The sequence below is a fragment of the Furipterus horrens genome, unplaced genomic scaffold (genome assembly GCF_987537825.1).
Source record: "Furipterus horrens unplaced genomic scaffold, mFurHor1.1.pri manual_scaffold_11, whole genome shotgun sequence".
Taxonomy (NCBI): Eukaryota; Metazoa; Chordata; class Mammalia; order Chiroptera; family Furipteridae; genus Furipterus; species Furipterus horrens.
In genome coordinates this window covers 25,052,009-25,067,203 of record NW_028327181.1, presented here as the reverse complement: position 1 = coordinate 25,067,203, position 15,195 = coordinate 25,052,009, and the positions used below count along the sequence as shown (strand labels likewise).

Below are 15,195 nucleotides of genomic sequence, written 5' to 3'. Positions count from 1 at the left end.
TTTCCCTTTCCCCCCAGCCCCCCGGCAGCCACCCTTCCACTTTCTGACCCTCGGAATTTGACTGCCCTAGAAGCGTCATATAATTGGAATCAGCCAATATTTGTCTTTTTGTGACTGGCTTATTTTACTTATAATGTTGTCAAGATTCATTCATATCCCAGTGCTTATCAGGATTTACTTTTTAAGGCTAAGTACTATTCCATTGTATGGTATATGCCACATTTTGTTTACCCATTTATCTGTCAGTGGCCATTGTGAGTAATGCTCCTATGAACATTTGTATACAAATATATGTTCATCTGCCTACTTTCAATTCTTTGGTACATATACCCAGAAGTAGAATTGCTGGATCATGACAATTCTATTTTTATTTTTTTATTTTAAGATTTTATTTATTTAGTTTTAGAGAGAGGAAGGAAGGAGAAAGAGAGGGAGAGAAACATCAATGTGTGTTTGCCTCTCGCACACCCCCAGCTGGGGACCTGGCCCACAACCCAGGCCTGTGGGAATCAAACTGGTGACCATTTGGTTCACGGCCAGCACTCAATCCACTGAGCCACACCAGCCAGGGCTATTTTTAATTTTGTAGGGAACCAGTGTACTGTTCTCCATAGTTTCTACACTTAAAACATTCCCATTAACAGTGCACGGGGTTCCATTTCTCCACATCCTTGCTCACACTTGTTATTTTCTGTTCTTTGATGGTAGCCATCCTAACCAGTGAGAGGGCTTAGGGTGTGTGATGGTAAACAATTGATTTTTAGACCCTCTTTCCATTTATTCATATATGCATATAAATTTGAGCACTGTTTTAGCTGCATTCCAGAAACATTGATCATGTTGTATTTTCAGTACAACTCAGTTAAAAATACTTTCCAATATCTTGATTCCTTCATCAACCTATTGGTTATTTAGAAGTGCATTTTGTTTCAAATATTTCTATTTTCCTTGATACCTCATAAATTTCTAATTATTTTATTATGTGAAAAGGTACTCTGTATGCATTCATTCCTTTAAAATTTGTTAAGATTTGTTTTAGAGCCCCAGCATATGGTCTGGCGAACATACCATGTTGCACTTGAAAGGAATATATTTTCTGCATTATAGATATCAGTTAGGCCAAGGTGGTTAATGATATTGTTCAGATCTTTTAAGTCATTACTGATGTTTTTTTTTTCTTTTGCCCTGTTCTATCAATTACTAAGAGGAGTATTAAAATTTCCAACTATTATTTTGGGTGGTCCTTTTCCTTAATTCTGTCAGTGTTTGCTTCTTGTATTTTGAAGCTTTGTTGTTAGTTACATGCACTTTTTTTATTGTTATACACCTATGTATTTCTGATACTATTTTTTGGCTTGAAGTCTTCTTTATCTGATATTGAAAGTACCCAGCACCAGACTTCTTTTACTTATTGTTTGCATGGTATATCTTCTAAAATACCTGTGTCTTTTTTAAAGTGAGTTTATTATAAAAATTATATACTGTAGTGGCTTTTTTAATCCAAGTCTTCGCCTTTTAGTTAAAATGTTTAGTCCATTAAAATTTAATGTTTTAAATTTTACATTACTTTTGAAAGCAGGCAGGTATTAGTTTGCTAGGGCTGCTGTGACAAAGTACTACAGACTAGGTGGCTTAAAGAGAAATGGCTTGTGTCACAGTTCTTTAGGCCAGGAGTGTGAAATCAAGGTGTTGACAGGGTTGGTTTCTTATGAGGGAAGGAACCTGGAGGGAAGGAGCATCTGTTCCTGGTCTCTTTGCCTGCATCTTGGAGAGCTTGGGCTTGCGGCAGCAGAGCTCCAGTCTTCACGTGGCATTCGCCCTGTGTGCAAGTCTGTCTCCAGATGTCCTGTTTGTATGAGGATGTCCTCAGTTACCTCGGTTTAACTTGATTACCTTAGTAAAGAGTCTGTCTCCAAATAAGTAACATTTTCAGGTACTGAGGATTAGGACTTCAGTGTTATCTTTTTGGGAGAACACAGTTTGGTCCATACTAAGACATTTAAGTTTGACAACAGTACAGGGTTGTGTTGTATACAGCCACTGTGTACTGGTTGGTGTACATGCTTTAAAATACACACAGTGGAACTTTTCAGTACTTAGTGTGAATACTTAAAAACTCTTGGGGAGAGAAAGACTCCTTTAGAATGCTGTTTGACTAAAACTGACTTGAATTTGACTTTCTTATGTTAAGGATCCAAAACAGTGAATAAGGTTTCTTCAAGTTTTCTTTCTATTAATAATGATTTGGTGTTAATAGCTGACATCCCTTAAGTACTATGATTGAATTCTTATAAATGGTGGCATCATGATGGTGTGGGAGAAGGGACTGGGAACTTGAAATTTTTAATCAGACCTCTGTTCAAATCTAAATTTTATTATTTATAGGACAGTGGCAAATTAACCTTTTGTTTCCTCATTATAACTGGATTTTTAAAATCTTTTTCCCAGAATTGTGAGTCCAGAGTGACAAAAAGACACTTGGGCGTTAATATACATTACTTCTCTTAATATAGAAATTAACAATCAGTATGACTCTATAGCTACCAGCAAAGAGAGGAAATTGTAATAGTTTAATGTAATTGGCTTAACTGAGTTATTGTTTAACTCCAGGTAAATCTCAGTCACTCCTCAGAGCTCTAAACTAGAAAAAACTTCTTTATGTAGGAAACTGGTTGAAATCTTTATTTGATTAGAAAAGAGCTTGTTATAAAACTAGATTTTTTTAAAATAACTCAGTAATACATTTACAGTTCTTCTTGAAAACTTAATAAACATTTAAAGAAGACCCTTGGGAAATAAACCATCATCAAATAAAGATCACACACACTTTTATTAGTGTTCAGAGTACATAAAAGCATGTTCTCAAAAATGAGTACTCATGTGAATCCATTCTAAAAGTGTGGTTCCTCTCATGAAAAAGATAATAGATATTTGTTCTTGCTTAGATTGACAACTGAGTGACAAGTTTTCTTAGGACAAAATTTAAAATAATTTGGTACTATAACATAGGACTGCTACGGGTAGGATTTCCAGAACTATGTTGAATAAGAATGGTGAAAGTGGTCATCCCTGTCTTGTTCCTAATCTTAAGGGAAACCCTTTTAGTCTTTCCCTGTTGACTAGATGTTAGTTGTGGGTTTGTCATATATGGCTTTTATTATGTTGAGGTATGTACCTTCTAGTCCCACTTTGTTGAGCTTTTAATCATAAATGGGTGCTGTATTTTGTCATTCTTTTTTCTGCATCCATTGATATGATCATATGATTTTTATCTTTCATTTTACATGGTGTATCATGTTAGAAAATAGTGGTTTTTTAATATGTTGTGTTAATATCTAAGGAGCTTGTTTTTTAATAAATCAATTTTTACATTTCTAAATTTTAATTCATAATATAATAATTATTAGTAGATGTGGTTGATATAACAAAAGCTATTTGAGATTCTCAATAAGTTTTAAGAATATAAAGGGGTCCTAAGACTATAAAGAGTTTGAAATCTTGCTATCTAGTGTTGATGGTACTCAACCACATACTCAAAAGTTTGTCCATTTTACCGATCATTTTTCCATGTCACTTGCTGATTATCACCAGTTATGTAGGTATAACATGTCATACGTTGCAGGATTGCTCTCCCACACTTTACTAATATATTTAGCTCTGCATTTTATTTTCCCCCAAATTATATACCTTTGTTTAAACTTTCAGCATTCTTAGAATTTTTGTGCTTATTGATTATGCTGGATTTAATAATATCCATAACCACCTCAAAACTAAGCACAGAGAGAGCAAACTAATGAAGACTAGGGAGCAAAGTCTGAATGACCTTGCAAGACCATTACATATTATCATTTCTTCATAGTGGACATAATTAACCCTCTTGCTCTGGAGAATGACTGATTTATGAATAAGTATTTATAAGAAGGGAAGCACCTAATTTTTCTAAATTTGCCTGTTAAGGGAGAGTAACTGAAGGAAGATTTCAAGGTTTTGAAATCTGGTGGGAAATGGTGAATCAAAAATGAGTACAAGTTTTTAAGCTCTGGGTGACTGGATAATTGAAAGCCATTAACAGAATTAGAAATTCTGCGGTGGGGTATTAGTTGAGAATAAAGAATCTTGAGTTTTTTTTCAGATGGTTCATTTGAAAGATGGCAAACACATTCAGATGGAATTGTCTAGCACTGTAGCTAGTCATTACAGGTCCAGAATTAAAGTTCAGTAGGGATGACGAGGTTAGAGATTCAAGATGAATTCACCCGGAAGTGATGAGTCAGAGATCTTATTAATACGCATATTTCATCTCTTACTCAGTAGTGTGTCATGTTCTTGTGTACATACCATATGCTTGGCACTGGGCACTTTCCGTATGCAGACAGTCCCTGACTTACAGGCTGACTTACAATTTTTTGACTTTATGATAGTGTAAATATGAAACACATTCAGTAGAAGCTATACTTTGAATTTTGATCTTTTCCCAGGCTAGTGATACGTATATGATACTCCCTCGTTTGGGTTATTTTGCAGCAAATACTATAAGATGCAGCTTTTAAAATTCTGGCCCAATATAATTTCTGTTTTTCAAATATCATTCTGTTGTAGAATTTGCCTTTCTGTCAGTCATAACTTTTCTCATCCCAATCTGTTTATTTTTATTTGTATAAAAGCAGTTTGTCACTTTCAGGATAGTTGATTGCTAGTTTGAATAGATTAAATATGAGTTCTATAAGTAATAAGATAAACTTTATTTTAGTAAGAACAAGTTTGCCTGTATGGAAACAGAATTATTCTTATACTATTATCAAATCAATGGAGTGTTCGTCGTAATTTAGGAGTGCTGGCTCCAGGTTCTGCTTTTAACTGATTTTTATACAAAGCACTGGACTCCAAGAATCAAGTAATCTAGGCTTCACTCCCATCTTCCATTAAGTTATTGGCTTGGTTAACCTTTCTAGGATTTTTGGCATGGTATCTAGCACCTGATAAATATTTGTTGAACTAAACTTTTCCTAAACTATAAAGTAGTCTCATATCACTTTCAACCTTAAAATTCAAATTCCTTCATTCTGTTTCTGAGGGGTTTTTTCCCAGTTGCAGGAGGGGAAAATGCCTCTTTACAGTCTTTTCGTCCGTCCTTTATTTCTTTAACCTCTAAGACAGCGTTCAAGCTATGAATAGTATATCTATAGTGTAAGAGAATGGACACTATCTGTCCCAGAGTCATACCTCACAGTCTGACATACGGTTCCCCTGGAGACACTTAATATAGTAGTTATTGACTATCAAAACACAGTGTTTTCCCAGAGTTGTCTATATCATCAAAGACTGGTAATTTCCAGAGTTGCTATAGGAAGTCCTGTTCTTGAGCAACTTTAGTCAGGGTCCTCAAAGGAGCAAATCTTGCCAGAGGTTTTGTGATTGGCATCTTTTTATCAGCTGCAAGTTAGAGCTAGAACTTAAAGAATAAGACTTCCATAGCTTAATTGCCACTTCTTGTATAGAACCATTATTAATGGACAATACCATTCATAGTTGTGGCAATTATGAATTATTGAAGTATTTGTCATTGTTATAGTCACTTCAGTGTCATTTTATCCATGAGTACATTTATATTGAGAAGGATTAGTAAGCAAAATGAGTTGTACATTTATATTGTTTATAAAGCAAGAATGATGCAATGAAAAAAACTGCGGTAACATATTGTACAATGTAATTCTATACATTTTACCTACATACGTGTTGCCTTTTAAATATCTGTGGAGTACAGAATCAGGGGGGGGAAATCAGGATTCCTTCTCAGTATCAAAACAATTTTTATTTTTTATTATATTCTATTATGGTATTAGTTGTCCCAATTTTCTCCCTTTGATCCTCTCCACCCAGCACCCTCCACTCCCTCAGGCAATCCCCCCACTATTGTTCATGTCCATGGGTCATGCATATAAGTTCTTTAACCTCTCTGTTTTCTATACAGTACTTTACATCCCATGGCTATTCTGTAACTACCTGTTTGTGCTTCTAATCCCTACACCTCTTCACCCATTCCCCCCACAGCCCCTCCCATCTGGCAGCCATCACAATGCTCTCAGTATCCATGATTCTGTCTCTGTTCTCATTTGCTTAGTTTGTTTTTTAGATTCAGTTGTGGATGGATATGTATATATTGCCATTTTATTGTTCATAGTTTTGATCTTCTTTTTCTTAAGTAAGTCCCTTTAGCATTTCAGGTAATAATGGTTTGGTGATGATGAACTCCTTTAGTTTTTCTTGTCTGGGAAACTCTTTATCTAAGGAGCCATGGTTGCCTTTAGTGGGAAATGGAATTTGAAAGCCAGTCTAGGTGCTAGTATATTTATTGCTGAAGATGGACTACATTCTGAGTTCATGCTGATGCTTTTAATTCTAACCCAAGACTATTAACGTTAAATTCAACTTTTTCTTCACCTTTTAACCACTGATAATGAATAAGTATAGGTGTTTTAGATAACCAAACCAGATAGAAGTTTCATGGCATATATTTATCCATTCACATATTTCATTGACTCTTTTGTGTGTATGATGCTCAATATTGGACAGGATCAGAAGATAAATTAGGCACCATAAAGTGTTTTCACTGAATCCTTTTTCTCTGCCTGCTTTTCAAGTTTCTCACAACTTACATTTCTCTTGCTTCTCTTCCTCACATTCTTCAGATGTCTGCAGCTCTAAGTTTGAACAGAATGATATTTATAAGTGACTTACATAAAATGCCTGTTTAGGTACAGCCTCTTCCCTGAACTCCAGACCAGAACGGACTTTATATATAAAGTTTCACTCAGCTGTTTTTCCCAGAAGTATTTCAGGTTCAGCATTCCTAAAACAAAATACTACTTTTCATTCATCATTAATCCCCACCAAAACCGGTTCTTCCTCTCATTCTCCATCTTATTTGGTGAAAACACCATCTCCTCAGTCATCTGTGTTGGAGACCTAGGGTCAGATTCTCGTGTCCTAGCTACTCAACCACCCCATCCCAATACACAGCCCTGCAGGATGGTTTTAACTCCTAAGTATTCTAAGATTTTTTTTTTTTTTTTAATCCTCACTCGAGGACATTTTTTTTCCCATTGCTTTTAGAGAGATAGAAAGGAAGGGAGAGAGAGAAACTTTGATTGGTTGCCTCCCATATGCCCAGACTGGGGATTTGTGTGCCCAGAACAGGGATTGGACCCTCAACCTAGGTATGTGCCCTGACTTGCAATAGAACCTGCAACTTTTCGGCTACAGGAAGATGCTCCACTCAACTTGAGCCACAACAGCCAGGGCTCTGAGATGTATTTTATCCTGCCTTTCCAACTCTTGTAATAGCCACCCTTAAATCTACTCTCTGTGTTGTCACCAGGATCATCTTTTTAAAATGTAGATACAACTATCCTACTCCCCAGTGGCTGCCCATACCCACTGAATGAGATCCTAGGTCCTTAGCATGTCATGAACAACTGGCCTTGGATAAAGTAATACTCTGAGTCTCAATTTCCTCTGTAAAATCAGAATATTATCATCTTACCTCATGTAAGATAATATCTAAAGCTCCTAGTGTCATATCTGCTACAGAGTAGATAATTAGCTAGTACAAACAATATTTTCATCTGGATATATCTCTTACAGGTATCTTAAACTCTGTGTTCCTCTTCTAACCTTTCTTTTCTGTCCTTTATTGGTTTTAATGAGAATATAGGGTAGGAATGAAATTATCTCAGTTTAATTGTAGCTTAATTAAAATCTTGTATCATTTGTAAAGTTAACATCCAGTTTTGAGATGTGGTTGGGTATTGAAACGTGCAGATTCTTATTAAATATCACATTTCCCATCCAGATTACATTTAAGGTTAGCAGTCTCTCATTACTTTTTTAAAATCATCTTAGGCAGCCACCTTACTTTATATGCTAAGAGCTACTAATATTTTGTATTAGGCATGCTGAATGGTCAGATCCTCTGATAATTCTTATGAGCTAATCTTTATAGCAAAATATACATATTCACGAAGTGCTCTTGTCACATAAGAAACAGAGCAGACATTTTGATCTCCATTTCATTTTTAGTCACATTTTTGGTAATAATAGCTAACATTTATTGAATGCTTACTTTATGCTAGGAATTATTAAATAGTTATATGCTGTAATATTTTAATCCTCTTGACTAAGATTTAATGCCTGACTGGTAAATGGAAGAGCCAGAATTCAAAATGTAATATTTATGTAATTAAAATCATTCCCTTTTAACAACTAGGCTATATACCTTATTTGGCAAAAAGTTTTCAACCAAACTACAAAAAAAATCACAGGCTTTTTTTTCCCTCCTTATAGTCTATATCGTTTAGCAACCACCACTTTAATAAGCATGTGTACTAATTCATAAATAATTTGGAATCAAAGGATTGAGAAGCCTGTGGCTCAGTGGGTTGAATGCCGACCTGTGAACCAAAGTGTCACTGGTTTGATTCCCAGTCAGGGCACATGCCTGGGTTGTGGGCAGGTCCCCAGTTAGGGGTGTGCGAGAGGCAGCCACACATTGATACTTCTTTTCCTCTCTTTCTCCCTCCCCTCTCCTCTAAAAATGAATAAATAAAATATTTATTTTTTTAAAAAAAGGTTGAGAAGGAAACTTTCTGAATTACTTACTAGTTCAAATTCATAAACTATTACACAAGTACATCTTTATTAATGTTGCATAAGTTTTACATTAATAATTAAAATTAAGTAATATTTGTCTTTACTCAAGAATTTTAAATGACCAAATATATGACTATACACAGGTCTGCTGCATGGGCAACAGCAGACCCTCCATATCACCCTGCCCAGGCTCTGTAGCTTCAGCTTCACTGGAGAGGACACTCCAGCGTCATCACAAGATGTCGATTCAACACGGGAGGAGACAGATACCGTGTCACTCCCAAGTTGGACTGCACAACCATTCTCGGCGGTGCAGATAGACTCTTAAGAAGCTACACCATCGTCTCTCGAGACGGACGGCTGCCGACGACGATGACTATACACATACATACTCATCTACACTGAAAGAAATTAGATATTTAACAGAATTATCTAATTTATGAAAATTTTAGGTTATACTTTCTGAGTTCTGAATGGTCCATATTATGTATGATTTTTTCAAGTAATATAATCCATCCCAAGTTTTGCCACAATGTATGCTATTGTAGTACTTCCAACTTATATTTGTCCATGTAACTTTTTACTGTAGCGTGTATAATGAGACTAAGTTTCCATAGCTCTGTGTTGGGAAATGTATGTAATAAACACGTGGCATACAAGGCATTTTTCAGTCTGACTTCATCTTTCTCTCATTTCATACCGCCAGCTAGATCAGACTTTGTACCGTATATGTGCACCCATTATAAAGAATGAGTTTGACTTATGAAAGGTACTCCGAATCCATTTTTATTGTCTTCTACTTCAGTGTCTGTTCCACTGTCCATTTTAATTTATTCTGCAGGGTTAGTTCTCCCTCGAAGGGCAAGTCTTAATAACTTTGCCAGTCACTTTCAGGAAATAAAATCATTATTTTCAAGAACTTAATTCAGAGTTAAAGGTTTCCCTCCTTGCCCACTTCAAACTTCCTACAGGCCTGCAGTGAAAAGTGAGGGGGGTTTTTGGCTTCCTTTGTCTTTCTGTCTTTTCTCCTCTTTGCTCTTTTACTCCTCTTTATTTTCTTTTTCTTTTTAAAAAAAGATTTTACTTATTTTTGGAGAGCAGGGAAAGGAGGGAGAAAGAGGGAGGGAAACATCAATGTGCATGCCCCCCAACCAGGGCCCTGACCGGGAATTGAACTGGCAACCTTTCAGTTTGCAGGATGACGCCCAACCCACTGAGCCACACAGTCCGGGCTCCTCTTCCTTTTCTGACTGTAGTTTCTGGCCCTTCCGGGTTTGGGAGAGGCAAGAGTTGAATAAGAAGTTAAGGTCTTTAATAGTAATAGCAGCAGCAACCAATGTTTATATAGCATTTATTTTGTGTTTGCTATTGCTACAAGCACTTTATATGTATTAGGCCAATTAATCGTCACAGCTCTCTGAGACAGGTTCTCCTGTCCCTATTTTACTGCTGCAGAAATTAAGGGACAATTAGTGACTTGCCTAAGGTCACAGGTATAAATGGCAGAAGGAGGATGCAAATCCAGCCTTTGGCTCCTGAGTCCTCTCTCCACCCTTATGTCTTTTATCCTTTCTGTGGTGTTATCCGACAGGGGAGAGTACCTGGCTGATCATTTTGTCTTCCCGTATTAGAATATTCAGCTCGAAATCTTTGGTTGTGTTTTCCCCCCTTTCACATATACACTTAACCTGCGTAGAACATTTGAGGGGACGTTATAGAATGGATCGTTTGATGTTTGAACTGACTCTGCCCTCTGCGTGCTCACATTTAGAATATCTTCATGCCCATTAACAAGTCGCCAATCTGGTACACACATTGTACAGGGTGGAGAACGCACTGACATCCTCTGTGATCCCATGACAGCCCCAGACTCCCGTCTGCCTCACCACCTGGCGGAATTCTGCTTTCATTAGGCCTGGCCTCCGGGTGCCCCTTCTGCCTTGCACATGGCGAGTTAAGTGTTCCGTGTTTTGCTTTCACACAGCACTGCAGCACACCTCTTGTAGTCTTAGCACTTCTGTCTTCTTCATAAGGATGGCGGGCTTATTGAGGTCAAGGACAATGTTTTATTTTTACTTGTGTGTCTCCTCCTTTCACATAGGAAAGTGCCTCGCATCTAGTAAGTCAATATTGAATTAAGTTTTTACAATGGAAACAAAATCAGTGTTATGATTTGACTGTCCAAATACCTGATTGAGCCTTACAAATATGTGTCTAAAACAGGGAGGTAAAAATAGTAAAGTATGCTCAGTTATAATCTTACCATACTTACCATGCTGTGTGCAGCCCTGGGAACTAGTCATGAAGAAATAGTAAGAGGTAGAGATTGTTCAGAGCCAAGCAATCTGAATCGCAAGGGTATTAATCAGATCTTAAGGAGAAAAACCTGAGGAAAGAGTGAACTGTGATTGCCATCCTGACTTTTTGAAAGTCTTTTCAAGGAGAAAGAAAACGTAGACGTACTCTGTATGACCAAAGGCATGTGAAACCCCTGAGTTTTGTAGCGGGGTGTGTGTGTGTGTGTGTGTGTGTGTGTGTGTGTGTGTGTGTGTTGTATTTTTTGTTTGTTTTTGGCGGGGGTCTTGTTTAATGTGCAAAAAGAAGAGAATAAACACCCATACTCCTACCAATGATTCCCTTAAAGCTGATGAAAGCTATCACACATACATGCAGACATTCTGTACAGTTTCAGAAGGATCATGACTTCCTCTAGGGAACCCATGAATCTCTAGTTAGGACCTTACGTTCGCTTGCTCTGTGTGTGTGCACATATACAAATTCACCCACACACATATATTTCACAAAGATGGGATCATAGTTTATATATTCTTTTATCACATTTTTTCACTAAATACTTCAAAATAATAACTACAGCTATTGAATGTTCACTGTATGTCAGTAATTGTGCATTCATTTAATACTTAGAACCAAACATTTTTTCCAGTCTGTTAAATATTCATCTTTAACATAATTTTTTATCGGTAGCTATACTTTTGAGGCATTCAGTATCTTTATCTAGAAATAATTTACAAAAAGTATTTCCCCAAATTTGCTTTGTTTTGCATTTATTTCAGTACCATTTTATTTTTAAAAGGTTGTTTAACTTCGGTAAAATAGTTAATGTGCGTAGCTGAATGTTCTCATTGGGAAAGTACTATGACCTAAGAGTAGGAAGCCCCAGATCCAGCTTTGGTTGTCATTTGTTAATGACTTAACTTCTCTGAGCATTAGTTTTCTTGTCTTTGTCAAAGGGCTAATATAAGCCTTCCTCACTTCACATAGAGGGTGTAAACAGAGGTTGGGGGAAAGTACTATAAAAACTGAAGCATTATTAGATTGCTAAATTAAAAGTCTTTGAGAATTTGAGTTTTTTATATTTTTAGTAAATAAGTGTAAAATCTGAAAATAGCAAACCACATGTCTTCTTTTTTTTTTTAGGGAAAATCTGGGCACTTAATTGATTACTAAACATTTTTTTACATAAATTTACTTCCAGAAAGATTTTATTGTATTAATAATCTAAACAACAATAACCAGTTTTATTTGTTGAGGATTTACAAAGTGCCACATACTGTGCTAAAGCATTTACTACATCCACTGTTTCATTTCGTTCTCAAAACAGCCACAGAGGAATTGTTGCAGAGAATCCAGCCTCTCACATTCTAAAACCTGGACTCGCTTTATGTCCTAAAAGAGGCAGTATATGGCTTTGCAGTTAAATAGGTTCTGGAACTGGACTGCCTGGAATTGAACCCTAGGTCTGCCACTTAGTAACTTTTTTACTTCACCAAGGTAGTTAACCCTTTTCTGTCAGACAGGGATAGTAATGCTCTGATAGAGATATAATGGCAGTGAAATAAATGACCAGCTGTGAGGCAGTTAAAACTGCAGTTCATTAAAACTTTAGCTCATACACTCCACTGACTGGACAGTTTGGGGGGCAGGTAGAAGGAATTCTTTTTAAAATTTGTATGTGAAGTTTTTACAAAAGGTTTTACTTTTTTATTAAATGTATTGGTGTAACATTTAATAATATATAAATTTCAGGTCTACATTGTAATTCGACATCTGTATACTCGATTGTGTGCTCCAGTCTCCTTCTCTTAGCACATACTTGACCCCCTTTACCCTCTTTGCTCTCCCCGACCATTCTGTTTGTGTCTGCGAGTTTGTTCCTTTCTGTTATGTATCCCACACATGAGTGAGATCATGCAGTTCTTGTCCCTTTCCATCTGATTTATTCCACCTAGCATAATACTCGCAGGATCCATCTATGTTTTTGCAAGTGGCAATACTTCATCTTTTTACAGCAGAGTAATATTCCATTGTTCATGGGGGGGAGAGTAAGCTTACAGTTGTTTGTATGGATAATAATACAAGAATAAATCTCGTATCTTAATAAGTGTTTTCTAACTTTTCAGCTAAACACCCAGAGTAGGATTGCCATTCTTGGTTTTTGAGGACCCTCCTTACTGTTTTCCGTAGTGGCTGTACCAATTTACAGTCCCACCAGCAGTGTGTGAAGGCTCCCTTTCTCCATACCCTCTAGTATTTGTTATCTCTTGTCTTTTTAATAATAGCCATTCTCATTGTGGTTTTGATTTCCATTTTTCTCATAATTAGAGGTGTTGAACATCTTTTCATGTATCTGTTGGCCATCTTTGTATCTCCCTTGGAAAAGTACATATTCAGGTCCTCTGCTCACTTTTTAATCAGTTTTTTGTTGTTGAGTTTTATGAATTTTTTAATATATTTTGTATATTAGCCCCTTAATCAGAAATATCATTTACAAATATCTTCTCTCATTCAGTTGGTTGCCTTCTTGTTTGCTGATGCCTTTTGCTGTACAAAAGCTGTTTAGTTTGATGTAGTCCCATTTGGTTTTTTTTGCTTTTGTTTCCTTTACCTTTGGAGTCAAATTCACAAAAACATCTCTTGAGACCAATATCCATAAGCTTATTAGTGCTTATGTTTTCTTCTATGTATTTTATTGTCAGGTCCTATATTCAAATCTTTAATCTATTTTGAATTAATTTTGTGTATAGTGTAAGATCAAAGTCTAGTATCTTTCTTTTTTATTTTTTGCATACAGCATTCAGTGTTCCCAACACCATTTATTAAAGAGACTTTCCTATTCTCACTGTGTGTCCTTGGTTTTGTTGAAAATTAGTTGCCCATATATGTGCCATCTGTCAGCTTTTTGATATAGCACAGTGGCTACATGAAAACTATCCAAATCACCTATTTCAATTACTAAACTATCGATTAATGCTTATTTTATGTATTTTTTAGGTCATTTCTGATTCATTTGCATCCTTGAAGAGCATCTGTAGAAGAGGAAGGAAAAGATGGGTGTGAAAACGTTTACTCATAGTTCTTCTTCTCACAGCCAGGAAATGCTTGGAAAGCTAAATATGCTGCGGAATGATGGACATTTTTGTGATATCACTATTCGTGTCCAGGACAAAATCTTCCGGGCACATAAGGTGGTACTCGCAGCTTGCAGTGATTTTTTTCGCACCAAACTTGTAGGCCAAGCAGAGGATGAGAATAAGAATGTGTTGGATTTGCATCATGTTACAGTGACTGGTTTTATACCCCTTCTAGAATATGCTTACACAGCCACTCTGTCAATTAACACAGAAAATATCATCGATGTGCTGGCCGCAGCCAGCTACATGCAAATGTTTAGTGTTGCTAGCACCTGCTCAGAGTTCATGAAATCAAGCATTTTATGGAATACACCCAACAGCCAACCAGAAAAGGGTCTAGATGCTGGACAAGAAAATAACTCTAACTGCAATTTTACTTCTCGTGATGGAAGCCTTTCACCAGTATCTTCAGAGTGCAGTGTGGTGGAAAGAACCATTCCTGTGTGCCGAGAATCCCGGAGAAAGCGCAAAAGCTACATTGTCATGTCTCCTGAAAGTCCTGTAAAGTGCAGCACACAAACAGGTTCTCCCCAGGTATTGAATTCTTCAGCTTCCTACTCAGAAAATAGAAATCAACCAGTTGACTCTTCTTTAGCTTTTCCTTGGACTTTTCCTTTTGGAATTGATCGAAGGATTCAGCCTGATAAGGTTAAGCAGGCAGAAAATACCCGGACTTTAGAATTACCTGGCCCATCTGAGACAGACAGAAGAATGGCTGATTTTGTGGCTTGTGAGAGCACAAAAACTACCTTGCCTCTGGGTACCGAAGAAGATGTCCGGGTTAAAGTAGAAAGGTTAAGTGATGAGGAGGCCCATGAGGAAGTACCCCAGCCTGTCAGTGCATCTCAGAGCTCACTGAGTGATCAGCAGACAGTGCCAGGAAGTGACCAAGTCCAGGAGGACCTTCTCATCAGTCCCCAGTCTTCCTCTATAGGTATAATGTTTTCTGTGGTTTTCATGCTGCTATAGGAAAGTCAGTTTAAGCCTTTCTTGTAAGTGCTTACTAGATTAAAGTTTTGTTCTGGGTTTTATAGAAAATGTTAGGAAGAATAAAACATAACTAGATTTTTTTCAGATGCTACTAATGCTGTAAATTTTTTTATAAGCTATACAT

General features: G+C 36.7%; 1 protein-coding gene across 1 annotated transcript in view; it reads left to right on the top strand.

Annotated features, from left to right (window-relative positions):
- ZBTB44 (zinc finger and BTB domain containing 44) overlaps positions 1–15,195 on the top strand; it is a 39,599-nt gene that overhangs the window by 9,291 nt on the left and 15,113 nt on the right. The window contains exon 2 of the mRNA XM_090291479.1: positions 13,942–15,015. Within this exon, the coding sequence (XP_090147605.1) occupies positions 13,998–15,015 (1,018 nt within the window). The 5' untranslated portion in view covers positions 13,942–13,997. The remainder of the gene's footprint in view (positions 1–13,941; positions 15,016–15,195) is intronic.